At 35.4% G+C, this 21,224-nt stretch overlaps 2 protein-coding genes across 6 annotated transcripts in view; one reads left to right on the forward strand and one right to left on the reverse strand.

The window, feature by feature from the left end:
- LOC141440687 (uncharacterized) overlaps nt 1-20,992 on the forward strand; it is a 334,806-nt gene extending 313,814 nt beyond the window's left edge. For 2 of the 5 annotated variants that reach the window (XM_074105215.1, XM_074105219.1), the window contains exons 15-37: nt 584-727; nt 976-1,140; nt 1,226-1,309; nt 1,402-1,552; nt 1,675-2,206; nt 2,281-2,582; nt 2,657-2,881; nt 3,060-3,150; nt 3,230-3,793; nt 3,878-4,004; nt 4,090-4,313; nt 4,455-4,666; nt 4,741-4,923; nt 6,235-6,358; nt 6,607-6,744; nt 7,325-7,471; nt 13,568-13,720; nt 14,125-14,201; nt 15,347-15,523; nt 15,883-16,068; nt 16,890-17,076; nt 19,803-19,938; nt 20,867-20,992. In XM_074105215.1, coding sequence (XP_073961316.1) covers nt 584-727; nt 976-1,140; nt 1,226-1,309; nt 1,402-1,552; nt 1,675-2,206; nt 2,281-2,582; nt 2,657-2,881; nt 3,060-3,150; nt 3,230-3,793; nt 3,878-4,004; nt 4,090-4,313; nt 4,455-4,666; nt 4,741-4,923; nt 6,235-6,358; nt 6,607-6,744; nt 7,325-7,471; nt 13,568-13,720; nt 14,125-14,201; nt 15,347-15,523; nt 15,883-16,068; nt 16,890-17,076; nt 19,803-19,938; nt 20,867-20,918 — 4,381 coding nt within the window. In that variant the 3' untranslated portion in view covers nt 20,919-20,992. The remainder of the gene's footprint in view (nt 1-583; nt 728-975; nt 1,141-1,225; nt 1,310-1,401; nt 1,553-1,674; nt 2,207-2,280; nt 2,583-2,656; nt 2,882-3,059; nt 3,151-3,229; nt 3,794-3,877; nt 4,005-4,089; nt 4,314-4,454; nt 4,667-4,740; nt 4,924-6,234; nt 6,359-6,606; nt 6,745-7,324; nt 7,472-13,567; nt 13,721-14,124; nt 14,202-15,346; nt 15,524-15,882; nt 16,069-16,889; nt 17,077-19,802; nt 19,939-20,866) is intronic. The other 3 variants (XM_074105217.1, XM_074105216.1, XM_074105218.1) reach the window with 3 other exon arrangements.
- Nucleotides 4,936-6,200, reverse strand: LOC141440694 (uncharacterized). The gene has a single exon (XM_074105232.1). It carries the CDS (start codon nt 6,045-6,047, stop codon nt 4,950-4,952), a length of 1,098 nt encoding a protein of 365 aa, XP_073961333.1. The 5' UTR covers nt 6,048-6,200; the 3' UTR covers nt 4,936-4,949.
- Nucleotides 20,993-21,224: the final 232 nt, after the last annotated feature.

The following is a 21,224-nucleotide window of genomic DNA, read 5'->3' on the forward strand; positions in this document are numbered from 1 at the left end:
AACCCTCAACTTCTTCAAGAAGTGCTATTAAAGCAAATTGCTAAATAATTACTGGCTTGATTTTTTTTTTACTGGCTTGAAATATTATGTTTGAGATCATGAAAAAATTTTGGATCGGTGTTTTGTTATTTCGGATCACTCATATTTTTACAAAAAAAAGCGGACTTTGAGGGGTGTTTTTTTTTGTAAAATGTCGGTTTGAGCCGAAATAACAAAACACTGGTCCATTATTTTTCATGTTCTCCAACATATAATCAAGCCAGTAATTAACTAGCAATTTGCTTTAACAGCACTATCTACAGAAGTTAGAGGGTTTGCTCACTTTTTAGTACTTTAGAGGTCTTAGAGATTTATCCAAATAGGTTGAGTTTGGGCAGATCAAAAATAAACATGTATGTTATTTTAGACTATTCTCTAACATACATACATAAAAATATAAGCAAATCGGAACCAGACAGTTGGGAACCTTTCCTTGTTAGTCATTTGATACAATTTCTGCAAATGCTATTAGTGCTTGCCTCTTCACTTTGAGGTTTTTTCGTCGAGCTTTCACCCATTCTCATTCATTTAATTTTCTTCATAGTTCTTCGGACGGAAATGCACCATACGAAGATTTTCATGAAAAATACATTAGTTACAAGCATGATTCTTTTAGAATTCGAAGCGTAAGTTTTGAAGAACAAATTGAATCTGTTGATGTTAAAAAGGATGCAATTCCTGCGACCAGGTATGCGCAACATGGTAGCTTGAGGCAGTAGAATGTTGGGCTGATCATTTATTTACTTGCTCTTTTTTTACATGTACAAAAATTGTTTGCAAACAAGTATTTATTAAATTCTAAAATATGAATTTAATGCAATTAAATTGTAACGTTAATAATAACCGAGGTGTGACCGAGGTAATAGCCGAGGGTGGGGGTGATTTATTTGTACATATTTACACAGAAAAATTTAAGAATATTATTTCTGATTCCAGCACTGCCAAATCAAGTCCTGGGTCTCCTGAACCAGTCAGAAATGATATTGATATTGATCAAAAAATCAAAAGAGCAATCATATCTAAAAATGTCAGCACCCTGACTCCATTGGATAAAGTATCGCCATGTGCATCAAACGAATCATTAACTGTGGATCCTACCAGGTAAAATCATTTCAGTGATACCTAATTTATATTAATTTGTTAACTTTTACACTGTTATTGATATAAAAATGATTTTAATAAAAAGGGATCACTCCGATGGCATGTGGAATGAATCACAAACGACTGTTTTACATGTGGACTCAGGAACAGAGAATGGAACTGTTATAAGGTTGGTTATGTTTCATAATTTCGTTTACTTCAGATTGTTACATGCTTATTACATTATGTATACTTACTTATATATTTTTTTTTTAATTTCAGTTCTTCAGATCTTAGCTCACTTGCTGCGTCACCAGGAGCACTAGCATTACTTACTCCTACTTCTAGAAGAAAACAGTTATTATTGTTACAACATCAGCAAAGATCATCTTTAGACACAGATGCCTTAGACGAAGAGTTTGAAGCTTCTCAAGTAAGACTATTTGGCTCTGTGATCTTTAACAAAAAGCGAAGTTACGTTCAAGAGTCTCTAATCTTCAAAATTATTCATAAAATAGTTAAATCTTTGTGTTTACCAAATTAATTTATTTTCAGAGCCAATCACCTACATCGCCAAGAAACAAATTAGATACATCCAGTTCAAGTTCTCAAGCAAGAATATCATTATCACCACCAGCCGTTGTTCCTAACGTCACAATACCAATAACGAAACAACCTATGATATCAAAAACGATAACATCAATAGCACCATCAAAAATTAATCATACTCCAGCTATCGCCATCACTCACCCAAGTTTAGATTTAACGGACGTTCCCTTTAAAAGAACTCCTAGTTTTATTAATAAAAAAAGAGAAAGAGCACTGAGTCCATCGCGGAGAAGAGATTTACAAAACAAAGCCAGACCAATAGTAGAACACAAGCCAACAATTACACCCTTAATAGCAGATGTATCATCAGAAATTGCAACACTTAATAAGACTGGCAGTAGTGATACAAATTTAGCAAGAACAGATTCGGGAAAAACCAACACGACGGACGTTTCAGAAAGTACTACAACCACTGAAGATTATGTAACAGCAAATTCTGATAGTTCTAAGAAAAGTAATTGTAAGAATCAAAATCAATGTAAGTAAATCTATACAGTAAAATATTGTTCGTTAAGACGGTTCAGGTTGAATTGAGCTACATTTCTTTTTTAGATCCTGAAAATAATAAAACTCAGGAAGGTTCATCTTTCGAAAGCGCATCTAGTTTATACTCAACAACGCGGAACGATAACGCCACTGAAGACTTAATTGTACCTAGTTTTTCGCCACCATTACAAATCAATGATGATTTTATAGTTCCAAATTTGACATCCCCTCCACTGCCATTACCTGATAGATTACCTAAAATGACGGTGGAAAAAATTGAAGTAAAAGCAGATATAACTCCAAGCACTGAACTTATAAGGAGAGATAAGACTGAGAAACATAAATCTAGTGAAGAAGTCGTTAAACCTGTAAGTAAATTTAGTCGAATTATTACCATAACTTAGTTAAATTAACTTCTCATTTTACATACATGTATTTGAAGAAAAAAAACTTTCAGACCCGAGGCGCGATTAGTGGTAAAAGTAGTTCTAGTGGAAGTTATAGTATAGGTGGTTCAAATCCTAACATGACGGAGGATGTTGGAGATAAAACTCCAACAGACAAAACCAGGGAGCAGCTTGAAAAAATAGAAGTACCAAAAAAAACTAAGGAGGATAAAGTAACAAGCCCAATGAACAACACTGTGCCGAGAATTCCCAAGACAATGGTAATTAATACATAGCATATTGCGAGTTTAGGTTTCTGCATGCTATAGGTACCTTACATGTGTATTTTATTATTTATTTTTTAATAGCCTATACGGTGTCTCAATATTAGGCAAAGGCCTCTTCTTGCATTTATATTGAAGCTAAAATTATTAACTCTCAATTACTTGTATTTTTTAGGGATCATTATCAGATGATGAGAGAAGTTGCCACTATTCATCATCTGGATATTATGAAAGTCCCGTTGACGATGATGACGACGGCGGATTAAGTATGTAAATTTAATATTCATACATGTGTAAAATATATTTTGAGAGCACATTTACTAATGAAATTATTATTTTTGGCAGCTTACAAACATTCACAAAAATACAGATCGTCGCAAAGGCAAAAGACTTGGTTATTAGAAGAAAAACGAAGAAAAAAGAAGGCTTTTACTTTAGAATTCTCGAAGTCTTATGATGATTCTGTGTCTACATCACAAGATGATTGGGGAAAGAAACCAAAGGATCCTGAAAGTACAAGTCAAAGATCAGAGCGAAGTGCATTAAAGGGAGCAAGTTTAAAATCTCCACCAGATGAAAAAGCACCAGAAGTAAGAAAAAAGAAAACTCACTTTGCAGACAAAACAAAAAGTGTTCAATCTTCTCCCAGAGAGAACGTGGATGTAGAAAAAGCTATCAAAGAAAAGTTAAAAAGAGATAAAGATGTTGAGCCAAAACGTTTGGAAAGAGAGCGATACGTCAAACGTACTAAACTTAAGGCTAAAAGTCCTACCCAAAGCAAACCAGCTGACGGAAATCATTGTTATAGACCACAAATTTATGACCGACGGGAAAGTACGGGACCAAATATGAAATTACATTTAAATATTCCTACTTCAGACGATTCTAGTGAACAGTACCGGAAAGATGGTCAGCACTTTTTTTAAAGAATTACTTTTATAAATACTTACTAAGAAGGACACTAAGAAGTTTTTTAATTATTTAATATTTCAGGGCCTAGTAACGGTAACATATCACCACGAAAACATAGACGTTTGCGGGATAGTCCTAGAAGAAAAACTGTTCAAAACACAAAATTAGCTAGTTCACCAACCTCTTCCAATAATTATCCAAGTTATAGGTAACATAAAACTACTTATTAAACATAACAGCATTATACAGAAAATAACAAGACAGTCATTGTACTAATGTATATTTTATTTTAGTTGCCGACCGAGAAGAAAAAGCGCTTCTAACGAAAGCATATCACTTCCGGGTAGTTTACCTAGAAGAAAACAATCAATCCCCATTGCCACTGGTTTAAGTTCATTAGAAGCTGAAGATATAGAAACAACTAAAGTTCTTACTAGTGCTGGATCAAGACTAACTCCTTTACGCTATATTAAAAGTCCAAACTCTTCTCCACGGCATCATCGCAAACAAGATAAAGGTAAACAATTTGTATTGACGAAACTGACAGCGATTTCTCCTCTCAAAACCTTTTGTTCAGTTAATTGGCATTAAAATTCCCTAAATGTTAACCTCATATCAAAATTTAATCGTAATCGGTATTCAATAAGGTTTTCTTTAGAAGGGAAATTCGCTAAAGCAGCATCTGCAGAATCTCTCCGCTCGGTGTCTCCTGGGTCAGACTCTGTGTTTTATTCAGAGCAAACGGAGCACAGTTTTGCTGGAGCCGATGGAGAAGCCAAAGCTCATTGCTTGCATTGCGGGAAGGAAGTTCACATTGTTACGGCTACACATGAGCATGACAGTATGGCTTCAAGAACTTCGCATACGGATGTGAGTAACTAGATCTAAAAAATATTTTTATTTATATCTTGTACGGAGTGTATGTAGTTACTCGTATATTTCAGGAATCATATGCTGATGCGACTCCAGATATAGTTCCTGCTCCAGCTGGTTTTGCAGACTCCCCAAACTGTACTACATCAAAAAAATCTGCCAACGGAGCTCGTCTTTACAAGAAGCTAGAAAAAAGGTATCGCTCTGAAGACAAGTCAAGACAACATAGGCATAGGCAAGATGTTCGAGCTAAAGTAAGTAAGACCGCAAGTTGAATAAATCAAATTATTTTCATGGAATTAGTAAAAAAATTAGTAACGAGGCTAAAAATTGCTTGATTGATGCTGTGACTCATATGTTGTTTTGGTGGCTCAATCTCAACACAATATTTACCAGTGCGGTTAAACGCATATCCTCTTTTACACGCACATTTGAAAGTTCCGGGTAAATTTAAGCAAGTTTCACTTTTATTATTACAAGTATGACTTCCGGTGATACATTCGTTTATATCAACACACATTCCATAAATAGACTTCCAGATAAATCCTTTCTCTTGACAATTACAAGAAACATTCCAATGATTTTTAATAATACCTTTTAAATTCTGATTGTCTTTTCGCTTTAATTTACACACTCTTTTCCTTTCGTTACTACGATTTTCAAAATAACAGGGATTATCTGCATTATCGTAACATTCTCGCATAGTTCTTACGTGTAGTAACGGGCAACAAGGGTCTGGGCAGAAACTGTACTTAGCGCAGGCAAAAGGCTTTTTGTCATCAGATCTAGGGTCCTGATGGATATTACGCGTTGAATAAAACATAGCAAGAGGGTCACAAGACTCACCAAGCATTGATAGAGCGGGAGTGCCACGCATTGTGTACCAACACATATAATAAGAAGCTGTTTTGTCCCATTTTAACTTTTCTAAAGTACCGTCGTAAGGCACGTTGTTTTCTGTCATGAGTGGTTCGTATCTCATTGTATCTAATTGAGACAAAACCATCATTCTAGCCTCGCTAGCTGGTGCAGATGCAATAACGAATTGAAGATAAGTGACACATTTGTTAAAATCACTGTTACAGTTTTCTTGCACTTCGAAATGTAGATGTTTTGACGAATCGGATGTATATTCATTACCTTTTAAGTTTGTTTTTCTTTGATCGCCATTAAATTTTACGTTTCTTAAATAATTTGCTACATCTTGTATTGCCGTCGATAGCTGTTTACCTGGATAATCTTGGAGAAAAGATTCTTGGGGTATATCAGTTGCCCAAGATCTTTGCGGTTCCTCTTCAATATTCCCGGCTAGATAATTGCTAAATATCGACCATGGAAATAACCACACGAATATGAAGTAAAGTATTACAATTTTCATTAAAATGCGATTTATTACTTGTACGCTCTGGGATAGAATCGGTTCCGACAAATTCTAATAGCAAATTTTGTAACTCATTCTTTCGATTCACAGTTTGATTGTAGCCACAGACTACTAAGAGATACTAACGCATATTGTAGCTTGATTCGTAAAATATTCTTTGACAGTGACGTTTTGTTTTTTTTAGTCTGAAGAAAGAGGTAAAGAAGAGTACGCAGCATGTGAAAAACCTCAAGATACTCGAATAGCACGATCTGCAGGCAACAGTTTAGATAAACTCGCCGGTTCTAGTGGAAGCGTTGACCCCGATGGTAAATGCCTAAAAATAGCCATAAATTGTTGAAAAATAACGCACTGAATATGTGCTTGGAACAAAAAAGTTCATTAATACACTCATTTGGACAAAAATAGTATTTCAGGCGTATAAAAAAAATGCACCTGTAATTACGCCATAGCAAATTAGTTTTTAAGCTATTTTGCCATAAAATTATAGAAGGCGCTCGCAAATTTGATAGTTTTAACTTTTCTCTTAATTCACCCTTGAAACATTATCTTATAGAACATGAGGAATGCTCAGTAAGTTCTGAAGGAGCCGATGGGAGTCGCAACGAGAGAGGTGTATACGCAGCACCATGGTGGTGCGGAAACTGGATCCTGCTTTCTGAATGTGACGACAGTTGGACGAGAATACCACCAGGTTAAAGATGATTGTTTTTAATCACTTTTAAAAGACGTGAACCATTCAAAATCTTAAGTAGTTTTTTTCGTTTCACAAAATATTATTGGTATTATTGCTGTTCATGTCTTAAAGGTACAATTTACGAACCCTCTTCTTCTTTTATCTTTTTGAAGATCCTTGTCTAATTATATTTCTCGTTCGGGAAACAGTTATAATATGTATTAAACCATAATTGTTCTGATCCACTCGTTGCCGACTTTTGCGGAGAATTCTTTCAGTAATTATGTCTCGCGGGGGCTATTAAATCCTTCAAAATAAAAAGTACTATAGGTACTTTTATCTGGGTTATAAGAGCCCTGTGCCAAATTTCATTAAATCTCTTTAGCTGTATAAAATAGCATAAATCTATACCGATACTCAAATCAACGTTCGTATAATATATGATAAGCTCAGAACATATTTTAATGCTTTATTTAAATTAAAGTTATGCCAGAAATTATAGCAGTTGTGTAGGATTTCATTTCGATGGCTTACCTGTTTGTTTTGCGTAGGTCACCGTATGAATATAATTCTTGTGATTCATATTTAATCGTTTTAGATGTAATTGATTCGAGTGACATGAGCGGAGAAGACCCAACGGAGTCTGAAACGGAGTTCAACAAGCGTTACGTAGCGCTAACCCATCGATTGGTACACAGACGAGCCTGTATCGAGCTGAACAGGCGGCAATCGGACAACACTTTTGGTACCTAATTCATTATTGCATTTCTTTCGATAAAATTCAGCAATCTTTTCAGTCTTTCACTAAAAATAAATTCTGATTTCTGACTTCAAAAATAGGCGATTTACTGACTTAAGAAAATCTCATTAAAATGTTATCATGAACTTTTCGGCGAACAGGAAGAGAAACCTGTACACGATAATCTATTAACGTGTATATAAAGGAAGTGTGGAGCTCCTATTTGCACAAGTTAATTAAACTATCGCATAAGGAGTTATTAAAACCTAGTACTTAATCTTAAGTGAGGCAAACAAAGGGCAGCGGATTTACCCATATATTTTTTTAAATGAGCCTCAATATTTTATCTTGCTTCTCTCTTATTAACGGTTGCACTACAGATAAGTCTTTGAGACACCAAAACTTAATTTAAATAGAATCTGACAATCTTGTAGACACTTTCAGTCAACTATCATGAACACCGGGTTGCCTAGATCTTGGTGATGTGACTATTATTCTTTTTCGATTCCTTTTAGATTATAATCACATCAACATAATTAAGTGTGCCCACGTTAGGATGTCTTAAATGTGTAGAAAATTGACAGATTCTATTCAAATGTAGTTTATAAATGTTAACATGCAGATCTCGCCTTCATAATGTGTAATACAAAACGCCACATAGAACCAACTATCACAAATACCACACAACATCCTTACGTGTTTCAACCCCTCTACAAGTTCATTTTCAAAACGAATGTCGTATTCTTTAGTAGGTATTGTGTGTATGGAATGCAAAGACGAGCGAAAAACTTTTTTCGAACTTAGTAATTAAACACCAGTTTTCACTTTCAGTTTTCACATATTGATGTAAAGTTCTTGTACCTAATCACCGCCACATAACTAGCCGTTGCGTCACCGAGTTAAACTACTCTAAAATAGTGACGTACACACCTCTATTTCTAGTGCACTCTCTTCGTTTTAAATAGCGTCACCTATTATTTTAAGAGTGTCCCCTGAATTCTTCCGTTTATATTATATTGAGGCACGGAAATAATCTACGTGAAGCGTTTTAATTTTATCTTAACTAACACTTATTTTAACTTTGGTATTATAATTAATACTCGTATTAGCCATTAATAATTTATGTAGTCTAAAACGGAATAAAAGTTAATTATTTTAATTTCAATATGATACTGTACTGGTAGTATGGTACTGTATATGTTACTGTGTTTAATTCATGTGCGGAATTACATTTGAAATTTACCACGAGCTTTGCGGTGATGGAAAACATCGTGAGGAAACTTGCACAAACCTGCGAAGCAATTCAATGGTGCGTGTGAAGTTACCAATCCGCACTGGGCCCGCGTGGGAACTACGGCCCAAGCCCTCTTGTTCTGAGAGGAGGCCTGTGCCCAGCAGTGGGACGTATATAGGCTGGGATGATGATGATGATGATACTGTAGGTCGCTTAAATTTTAATGGCATACATTTTGAAAACGTCTGCTGAACAATAAAACGCTCCTATTTTACGACTTGAATGTACCTTATTAGCCTGACCTATCGTTCAGTAACTGAAAGCGAAAGCTAAAGACGATTCATTTGAATCGTAACACTCGTTGCCACGGCCGGCTCGACTGAAGCGAACTATATTTAATTCTCAAAACAGTACGGACGTCAGTCCGCAGTTGTTATAGACACGCGACTACTGCTTGGTGCTTACGTGAAACGTGAATAATTTTGGCTTATTGATTTACATTGACGACTTGGTAACTGCTACTTACTACAATGACGTAATTATTTCGGAGCGCATGTGCATTTGCAACCAAACGGGGTCAAGACTGTGGGAAGTTCAAGAGCGGACATTTTGGAAACTTGTAAAATGGGGCACTTTTACTGTGAGTACATTAAAACACACATTCGTTTTCTCTTTTGATTACTATTTTTCTGTCTCCTAAAGAAATCATTGATAATTTTTTCTTTGTTGCATAGTATCGGAAGTGTTAACGGATCCTAAGGGTAGTCTCAGAAGCAAACTAGAAGAAATATTCAAACTCATGCTCACGTTGTGGTGTCGGCAATGTGAAGTTAATAAATTAGTTGCTGCGGAACCTTGTGGTAACCCCAAATTTATTACCTACTTACTTTTTGCCTACTGTTTTACTCACAGATTCCCTGAATTCAGTAAAAAAATAATACATTACTCACGGAACGACTTCTTATCATAGGTGTTTACTAACGTGTTTCTTTTCTATTACAGACCTCTGTCTATAATACTCTTTACCACGTTTGATTATTCAAAACAGTTCTTGCAATGAACTATACTTTGTATTCTATATATTCTCACTCTTCTCTGCTAAAATGTTGCACTACACCACAGCTACGTCTATGCGATATATAGGTATACCTAATGTATAATAATATTAAATTATACTGACCCGGATAACTCACGTCTAAAACGCGGTGGCGGTGAGCGGCCGAGTCCCGTTGCTCCTAAGAGGAAGAACTACGGATTAGCCCGAAAAACAAAACTCGATTTAAGACGTGAGTTATACGGGTGAATATAATTAAATACGAGTAAGTCTCACGGTAGTTCATGTTTATAATAATACCTATAGTTTATAATAACACCTAGAGCGACGAGCATGTACATTCGAGGCACCCGTCACAAATGGAACCTAGCAGCGAAGCTTTGATGATGGTGCTGCCCTACCACACTCCGACTGACAGACTGACTTAAAAAAATTTTCATAGTTAATCAATTTATTAGTCTTCCATTTTTATTTGTTATTACTTTCTAATATATCTTTCTATGCACTTATAGTTTATAGAATATGTGTACATAAATTATATTTTGTCTAATAATACCTATTGTATGTCATACCATATAGATTCAACCCTCCACCTTTCGCATATTAACACAAAACCCAACTGCTTCAAACACTAAGTACATAAACACTGGTTTCGAACCATACCTAGATCAGTATGAAAATTTCGTAAGTTAACTATCACCGGAATAACCCCTCACCCTTTAGCAAACAGGGAACAAAACGAAGCCATACTAACCAGTAAATAATTGAAGAAATCCTAAACTACCCTTTTTCATCTAGTTATAAAACTACGACCTGTTTGTCCAATTACTACTACAATCGCTATACCCTGCTTTGTTAGCAGTGGCATAGCTATCGTAGGGTCAGGTGGTGCAGTGCATCAAGGCCCTGGAGCTCAAGGGCCCCTCTAACCTAAGCTTTGAAAATAGAAGAGCATAAAAGAAAAGGGAGAAAAAAAATCTTGTGAGCCTACTAAGGATAAGTTCATCTCACTGTATCCTATTCTTATTGCTATCTATAATTTTGAAGGCCAATATAAGTTCATATGTACGTGGAAAGAGGGGGTGAGGGCCCAATTCTTTCTTTATGGACCGGGGCCCTTGTTCACACTAGCTACGCTATTGTATGTAAGCTATACCCCATTGATTTCTTCTATAGTAGACTGCTTCCAGTTCTTGAGTATTAAGATTATTAATAATTATTAATAACCTAACCAACAAAAAGTTGGAAAATCACCGATATTATCACTTCAAAGTTCAATAAGTATCTCAAAAATGACTCAACCGATTTTGATTAAACATAACTAAGAACCATCGCTAGAAACTTGCTTTCAAGTGAAAAAAATCGCATTCAAATCGGTTTACCCGTTAAGGAGCTACAGTGCTACAGACAGACACACAGATACAGACACACAGACACACATAGCGGTCAAACTTATAACACCACTCTTTTTGCGTCGGGGGTTAAAAAGGTGTTATTTGCTTAACCTCTCTACGAGTGTTACGGTTACTAATTTTGTCTTATTAACTAACCTTACTAATCAGTTTGAATGTTTTGTGTGTGGTTAACGAGAAGGTTTTTTTTATATAGCCTTTGGCATAATTGCATGAACACTAATGCCAATAAGTGGGCTAAATCGTTGGATGAAAATGTCAATTATTCAAGTAATAGCCTCGCTAGTATTATTAATTATGTTTTGGACTTTATGTAGGTACATAGTTCATATCATACAATAAATATACTTAGGTTAAAAAAACTGAAAATGACTTAGGTTAAAGTTTGCTAAATTAAAGAGTGAGTGCTTTTGAAAAGCGAGATATTGCTAGATGGCGTTAGTATCGTGAGATGCGTTTGACGTTACAGTCTTGCTTGCGATTGGTTCATTCAGTTAATTGTCAAAGTTCTGTTGTCCAACAGACCTCAGCGCCAATTAGCATATTACAAAAAAGCTCATTAGATTGTATCCGATATCCTTTGAATCCTTGAAGCCGGGTTGGTTTTTGTTGATTTAAAAAATACTTTATTAAATATATATGTCGGTGGCCGATCGTAAAATCCGTCAGATCACGAAATTTCTTAAGTTAGCCAGACTTATCACAATGTGCCTGAAAAACAATACGGCAGATCGATTAGAGCAATACATCCGTCGATATTTCTATCTCTATACCGGGCACATCGTGATATACCGAAAAAAAGAATAATTCAGGTACGACGAGCGAAGCGATCGCTCGAGGAGTTGTTAGTATGAGCGTGCCGCAGCAGCGGCCGGCGAAGTGCCAGAACCGATATGGCGGCGTTTCATGATATGCCTAGGAATTTCATGATCTGCCTAAACGTCACTAGGCAAATCGTTAAACGGTGAGTTTGAACGATATGGCGGATGTCCCTTAGCCAGTTCATGAAATGGCGAATTTCGTGATCTGGCGAATTTTACGATCTGCCGCCGACATAACCCCTTCCGTCTCGATTTTATGTTGGCTGACAATGTAGCGACGGTCATTTTAATTCGTAGATATTTTAGCCTGGCCATTCTACAGTTTTTTTGGAAATAATTCGATATAAGGCTAATTTTTTGTATACGGCTTTTACGTGTAATTTTAAGAACCTATATTTTCGAATCCACCAAAATTAAATTTACTGTTAAAATATGTTTGAATAATTCAGTTTTTAGACCTTAGGCAATTAAAAAAAAAACACTAAAGTTATTATTTCGTAGTTAATACGTCTAATTTCTATTAGAAGAAAAATAAAATAAGATTTCTTAAGTCACATATAGATCCAACAATAGATATGATTGGAAATTACGTATTTTGTTGAAAAGATATACTTAAACCTTAACTATACCTACTTTCCGTTTATGCCACTATCGTAACTAATTTTTATTTTTTTCTTTTCAAAACATGAAGCCTTTTTCTAAAGTTCCTATAAAAAAAAGGGTATTTTACATGTGTTACAAAGAACATAAATTAAACTAATAAATTATAAAGTAAAAAGGCTTAAAATAGCAATTTCGCCTGATTTTCGCAGAATTATTAAAGATTATTTTTTATAAAATTTTATTGTTGCGGTGATAAATTTTGGTGGATTATTGAAGAATATATTCGCAAATTACCTGACCTATTTTTTAATGAAAGAAAATTGCTTACTTATTTGAATTAATGTTGATTTTACTTAGAGCGAAGATGACTGGGGTATTTCCACGTTATACTAAAAAATCGTATGAATGAAACAAAGACGCATGATTGACAATTTGGTGTCCTGCCAAATCATTTAGCGCAAATTGTATTGTAGACAAATATTTGGACTAGTATATCCGTTCTTAGTGCAAAGAGTGAAAACTATGTCATGGTCAGCTTTCTTGAAGTTTAATGCCGTCTATATGCGAATACAGTGTACTATTTAAATAAGCAAATAAATATTAGGTCAGCAAAAAATATCTTGCCCTTGATTTACATCCGAATTGTCTAGTTAAGATAAAAAAGCGCTTCAAATTCTAATTCTGGTTTAGATAATGAACCCTTGAACGTAAAAGCTGTCTGCCATTTGTATTCGTAATGCAAGTGCAGTATGATTTATGGTCGTTTAAAATTTAAACCATGTTGGTAATTGCGCTCATAATAATATACTAACGTAGCTATTTTTATATGATTTGAAGTATGCAAAGTTTCAAGAACTTCTATTACATCGTTCCTTAAAGAATTCACATCGACCCTGACACATTTTTGTTGATTTACGTCTGCCACGTCACTTTTACACATAGTTCCTTGTTCCTTAGATAGTTTCATGTTATTCACAGAAAGCGACAAGACTGTGGTCGTCCGACGTGGAAACGAAGAGTTTGGCTTCAGAATCCACGGGAGTAAGCCAGTCGTCGTGTCAGCGATCGAACCCGATACGCCTGCCGAAACTTCCGGATTGGAGGTTGGCGATATTGTCATAGCTGTTAATGGTAAGTATTTTGTTCCTTAAAGCAGCGTTTCCACCAGAGATGTGCGAGGATATGTTGCGAGGAATATGTTTTTCACTAACCAATAGAAACGCTTCATTTACCTTGCCTCGCTCCGCTCAGCTGTTTCCATCAGAAATGTGCTGTGCGAGGATGTGTAAATAAGTGTTTCTATTGGTTAATGAAAAACACATCCCTCGCAACACATCCTCGCATATTATTGGTGGAAACGCTGCTTAAACGAAATCTTTTGTTCTTTAATGAATTGCAAAAAAAAAGGTTTATGTAGACAAAGTTGAACCAGTAAGACATAAGTTTATGGAAAAGGTTATTGTGAGATTTTTTTTATAATATCATTACTGAATTTATCCTGAGACTTGAGCATATATAAATTTTACCTTTTGCAGGTATCAACGTTTTAGATAAAACACATTCTGAAGTAGTTAAAATAGCACATTCCGGTTCAGAAATATTGGAACTAGATGTAAGTACACTATAAATATTATTAGGTTTATTTCGTTTAGTTAATCTTCAACAAAGTCATAAAAAAATCGTAAATTGACCACAAACGATCGTATCCGGTATGATTAATTTCTTAATTTATCTGTTACTTCAGAGATGCAGTGTAAGAAGTAGATTAATAGTAGATTTTTTCAAAGTTATAGACACATTTATTTATTCAATTGATCATAGATTAAGATTGGTTTTTTGGAATCTTTTTGTATTTTTTATTTAAATTCCAAATTTTTACTTTTACGGTCATCCCGTAAAACCGAAATTGAAAATACAAACTGAAATATAGATGCACAGAAAAAACAGAAAAATAAGACCATCACTGGGAATCGAACCCAGGTCCTCGGTATTCCGTACCGCGTGCTATACCGCTACACCACTGATGGTGATCATAGATTACTTTGTATGATTATTTATTTAGATTTTATACTGCACTGTTCCCCACTCCTGATAGAGTTTTAATGTGACTTGTTTTTTTAAGAAAAAAGAAAGCAAAACGTCTAAAGTAAAGAGTATGGGTAAACTCTCGCAGAAGATTGATGATTAGAGGTGTGTTAACTTTAAGGTAAATTAGAACATGATACTTCTGCGAATAATATATCCAGTTGTGTTTTATTACCCAACAAACCCAGAACATAAGTGCAAGCCTTGCTTCTTAATAGCGGTATTAGCTAGTTAGATGGTTTTAGTGATACAGACTAACCTTTCACCAGCCGCATTGAATCTATAAAACTTTTTTATGCAAAATAGACTTGCATTTAATTTTATGCTTGGCTGATCTGATGGTATGCGATGAAGTGGCTCAACATAGAGCTTACCCGGTAAATAATCAAGGAAACGGAACCGGTAGCGAACAAAATCAGATTGTTTATTTAATACTAGTTGTTGCCCGCGACTTCGTATGCGAAGTATCTCCACATGTACAAAATTAGTTCATGATCGGCTCAGTACTTTCAGCGTGAAACTGCAACAAACAAATAAATGTTCATATCCGCATATAATCCAGCCTAATGATCCGGCCTATGTCCAGCAGTGGACTAAGACAGGCCGATGATGATGATGATGATTCGCATATAATAATGTTCGGAAATTAAGATTAATCAATGCATTTTCCAGGTGGCAAGAACATGCGAAGTAGTGGCATCGCTAGCCCACGAGAGTGGACCAGCGGCGTTGTACTCGGGGTATCTGTGGCGGGCGGCCCCATTGAGACCACACCACCCGCCGCGCTGGACAAGACGCTGGTTCGTGCTCAAGCGGGACAACTGCCTGTATTACTATAAGACGGATTCTGTAAGTACAAGTAAATTTTTCAACGTAAATATAGTTGACTAAATATTAGCTGATGAAATATTAACCTCGAAAAGAGGACAGAGTGAAAAGGCGCTCATGTGGGGAGGCGTATGTCTAACAGTGATGACGTGATAGGCTGATTATGATGATGACCTGAAAGAATTTCGAGGAGTTTTTGAAAATAAGCTTTTATTCTACCCCGAAAATGGATACCTATCCAATAAATCTGTAAAAATCAAACACACCTATGAATATTTTTACGATGTATTAGGTATGTAGTTACGTTGATTAAGTTTTTATGTCAGTGCATACTGACTTTAATTTACTAGTGATACTTCATTAAAAATAATGTGTTTCAGAGCATCCATCCCGTCGGTGCGCTCATGTTAGTAAACTACCAACTCGCCGAAGAAGACGCCGGCAGGCCGCACGGCTTTCGACTGCAGCGCGGCGGCGGCAACAGGCTACAACTCGCCGCGGACACTGCCGAGGCTGCCGCTAGATGGAGCGCAGTGCTTGCACATGCCATTGATACTAGCAACCAGGTGAATAAAATATGTCTTTTGTATGTATGAGATATTCTGACGACGATGATTCCTATGTACGACTTGAGTAACGATTCAGAAGATTTTATTTAGCTAATGTTTTTAAAGGTCAAATCTTGCAAGTTAAATTTCATCTGCTTCTAGTAATTGGAAATCTGGTAAGGATTATCCAGTTTGGGTAACAAGGCAAGTAGAGTCAATAAAAATAGCAGTCAGAAAATAACTTGTATATTGAAAAGGAAATATACAAAATCATTCTTTGCTTCTTTGTAGCGTCGCTCGTCAAAGTTCGACAAAATCAAATTTGCTAAACACGTGGCGCATAAATTTCAATTTGCAAGATTTGACTCAACGCTGACTATTTATTGTAATAGGTAAATAGGGGTAAATAAATAACAATTAGTTTATTTAAATCAGATGAAGTTATATATAAAAGGTTCACCTTCACCTCATTTTATTCAATTCATTCGGTGAATGTTTTGTCATGTAATGTAACTCAGAAGTACAAATTAACGTTATGAGATGGCGTTGGTTTAAGAAGCAGCTTCACGTAAGTTTTGTCTTGAGGGAGTTTAAGTTTACGTTTATAAGAATGCCAAATTTAATAATAATATTAATAATACACTTTATAAAGATACTATCTTTATTCCATCTCAGCTAACCGTTGGATTGCTGTTTTAGTTACCCATTTTACTATAATAAAAATCTTTGTATAATTGAACAATATAAAATTAAGAATGCTGAAACTAGTAGTAACTATGCTTCTATCAGCTTCTATCGTACGATATCTAATACCTAGGTACATTTACTTCTACTTACAGCGCGACGGTTGGCTCGAAGTGACAATGAGGAACATGAAGTTGCCTCCATCCTCGATACCTCGTCCTGACTGCTTCGGGTACCTGATGAAACTAGGCTCCAAGTGGAAATCGTGGGCCAAGCGCTACTGTGTGCTTAAAGACGCCTGCTTGTACTTCTACAGCGACGGCAACAGCAAGAATGCTTTTGGTAAGTTTGATGAAACTAGAAACTGTATTGAAGTGGATAACGCCAGTCAACCGATCTTGCGTGTCCTCAGTATTTTTTGCTTTGATTAAATGCGCCCATGATGTTGACTTGTAACTCATGATGGACCTACCTTGTTTTCCTTTTATATGGCTTTTTATGTTATGTGGGTTTTTTCACTATTGAATAAGAGACAGATTGTTCGGCAGAAAATTTTAAAAAGAAAATACAGAAAGTACCAGCGGACGATCAATGACAATGACATTCAGTTTTATCACAGTTTTATCAAAGAATTTAGGCGACAGAATAGGGATGATATCAATTGACCAAGTTCTGAAGGTTGTCACCACGTAAATAAAAATTGTGCGAAATGATTAATGACCTGGCCAGTTAGGTGACTGGTGGTTACCCAAAGTGTCAATAAATAATAGTTATCTGTGTCACAAGGGAGCAAAATGGTGTATTTACGGCGAGGGCGTACATTGAATCCAGAATGTAGCGAAGGGTTCTGCAATAGAATCCTGAGCGTAGCGAGGGATTCTAAAGTAGAATCCTGAGCGTAATGAGGGATTCAAGTGTTAACGCCCAAGATGAAAATAATTTTGCTCCCATGTGGCTCATACAACTTTTCACACCGAGCATTAAGAAACTTGAAAAAAATAATTCTAGATATTATTAAAGAACAACCAGCATAGCTTTACAATTATCAATTTAAAAAAATGGCATTTGCAATAAAACACTTAGAAAAGCCTTGAACAGAAAAGTTGCACTTTGCTCCCTCTCGTCAGGGAGGAAAAGTTGCTTTTCTGAAGGAGAGGTGTGAAAAAGTACTTTTACGCTGTTAGAGCTAAAAATGACACTCTTTATAATGAATTCTAATAAACAAAGTCGGTGCATAGTAAAATAAATATTTATGGTTGCTATAGATTTAACTTACTTAGAGTTCACAGAAGTTCAAAATAATCTTGCTTTATTGATTTTTTTCCAGCAGATTTCTAGTCAATAAACAAAAAAGTCTTAAATTGAAATACTTCGTTTTTTAAAAATACAGCGGTCCAAAATTCCGATATCTGTTAAATGATAAATATTCAGCAGGTATTCAGGACTGCGTGGTATCGTGACAATCCAAAAAATCTCTCCACACGCAACCGTTTTAGACCGTGCCTCTGGCGATGGTAATCAAAAGTCCTCATTAATATAGGAAATAAAAAAAATAAAGTTCTTAATCCACAGTGTTTTAAATGTATGAGGTATACAAAGAATTTAATCGGATGAGGAATCTTTTGAAGGTAAAATTTGCGGCTATTTTTGACAGACTTCAAAAACTTATTATTTTTATATAGTTAAGGTTACCTATGTTCACTAACTCCATTTATTAATAAATACCCTAAAGTCTAAAGTCTTCAATTGCTGTGTATTGCCAGTAATGACCCATGGCTCTGAGACGTTGCTTTTGACTGTTGGTTTCTTGGAAAAGCTCAGAGTCACGCAACGAGCTATGGAGAGAGCAATTTGCTCAGAGTTTCATTACGCGATATAATCTAGACTTTGGAGTCCCACATTGTCTTTTTTATCCTGCGTTGTCCAGGTAGACAGGTAGAGCTTATAAGTTTTTTGTACTGATTTATGGTGTGCAATAAAGTATATTTGTATTTGTAGACTAAAGATAATTAGATAAAAATCATCATCAGCATTCCAGCCTATATACGTCCAACTGCTAGACACAGTCTTAGTCTCAGAATAAAAGGGCTTGGCCCATAGTTTAAACGCGGGCTTAGCGCAGATTGGATAGGTTATTTTTTTTGGTGCATCCCAATTTCATTATCATCATAATCCGCCGGAAGACGTTTACTATTGAACAAAAGCCTCCCCGTTAGAATGATAATTCGTCACTTGCATCTACCACTTGCCCGCAACTCTTGCGATTTCGTCGGTTCACCTAGTGGAAGGCAACGCTTCGTCTTCCGGTCTTACTTTGGTCGCCACTCGAGGACTTTTTTTTCCTCCAAATGATTGCCAGGTCTTCCAGAATTTTGAAGAAAGTTACATTTTGCATAAAAAAGTTTCCTTTATAATGTGGAACAGTTCTAATGTTTAAATTTTCGAGGCCGTGCAATGTGTTGTCGAGAATTCAAGGCAAAGATTTAGCAATGACGTTGACGCATTAAAATCTCGGTTGTAATAATAATTACAAAGACATCATTGTTTGAACGGGTTTTGGTAAAAAATGAATTTTGAGAACCTACGGGGAGTGCATAGATACCCCCCTTCTACGGAAATGTTTCTAATGTTACGGATAATGTCCATCTCTACGCGGCGCAGCACTCGTGTGCCATAATCACTTCAGGGAGACATACTATATAATTGTAACAGGGACATATCTCTCGTGTGATTTATACTGGGTTCATGTCTAAAATTGCATCTGCAGTGTATTACTTGAACACTGCTCACTCAATTTTAATCCTATTTTTACTACCACTAAAGTTTCACTAGACCAAAAAACCAAAAAGCCGAATTTTTAATTTTCCTTCAATTGAATTGAATTGCTTCAAAGGTGTATGCAGGTTTTATCAAAATGTTGTCATTTGCTATAAGGCGCGTGGTAAATTTAAAATGCAATTTCACATGAGTTCAAACCACTAGGCTAGGCTACCACAGCAATTCAAAACCAAACAACTTAAACCTCCACATCTAATAATAATACTCTGTTTTTTTTTATAATTATTCAGGCATGGCGTGTCTTCACGGATATCGAGTCCAAACTTGTGCCCCAGGAGGCAAGAAATACGCGTTCGAAGTGATGCCTACGGAGCCCAAGCAGCGACACTTCTACTTTCACACGGAATCCGAAATGGACAGAAAACGGTTTGTTTACTTAGAAAGCATTTATAGCCTTGAATGAAAGAGATTAGATTTCAGTTTATCTCGTTTTAAGTATTGGAGTTAAGTGGATCGTAAAAACGGATACATGATTTAAGTTTGGAGTATCGCTAAGTTCTCTTTACGTTTTTGTTTCTGCTTTTCTGTTATTTCTGAATATCGACAGTTATTAGCATCGATCCCTATTTCGGTAAATCGTAATTCAAAATGGGCTTTTATTTAATAAACTGGTCAAATGCAAATGGAACTCGCGTACTAAAAGTTCCGTAGGTACTAAAAGGAAATCAGCGATAAGTTTTCGATGAAAAACAAAACTATTAAAAATCAAACTGACTCATAAAATACACTAGCTGACGGACAAATTATAAAGTTTAAAAATAAAGTTTTCCGTAAGATCGACTTTGTAGGTATAATTTGTTAATAATTATTAGTATATTTATCACTATTATCACTTCGAGTTCAAGGTTAATATTTTTGATCGTTATACAAAAATAACATGACATGTATCTTGTATGGGGACCCCCTAATTATTAATTATATTTTATTTTTCTATTTGTTTTGTTGTGTTTAATAATAAATTTCAGCTATCTGTCTATTACGGTTCTTGTAGTACAGCCATGCGGCAGACTATGGACAAACCGATAGCTGAGGCTTAGTAATAAATAGAGTTCGTTTGAAAAAAAAATAGAAAATAATATAAAAAAATAGGGTAAAAGTACTTTTATGGTTAACGTTGAGTTAGAATTAGTTTAGGCAAATATTTTATATTTATCGTATCGTATCGTTTAGCAAAATTATTATTTGATAGTAATTTAAGTTTCGATAGTTAGCGTAAGTACGCTCCCTCACAAAAAGTTTTCTCGCACTTTTGTACTTACTTCTAATTTTAAACGTTCTGTTTTACCTTTTTCAGGTGGATGGCAGCTCTAGAATATTCTATAGATCGGTGGATGAAGGCCGGTTGACGACAATGCCACGCTTTAGAGGACTCCTACATATTCTTTATATTTTAGATTCAAATTATATTCCTTTGAATTTCCGTTATTTTTTTTTTTTTACTTTTACTAACTTCTTTATAAAACCACCAACCAATATAATATTGTTTTAAGTATGTCGCTACTATGATTCGATAATTATATTAAACTGTTACTCGATTCTATGTAGCCATAGTAGGTTTATTAAATTTTTATTAGTTTACCATGGAAACGCCAAGATTATATTTTAAAAATATGTTACGTACGTATAGCGCAATTGGGGTTGTCGATTTTAAA

The sequence above is a fragment of the Choristoneura fumiferana genome, chromosome 23, assembly GCF_025370935.1.
Source record: "Choristoneura fumiferana chromosome 23, NRCan_CFum_1, whole genome shotgun sequence".
NCBI classification, from domain to species: Eukaryota; Metazoa; Arthropoda; class Insecta; order Lepidoptera; family Tortricidae; genus Choristoneura; species Choristoneura fumiferana.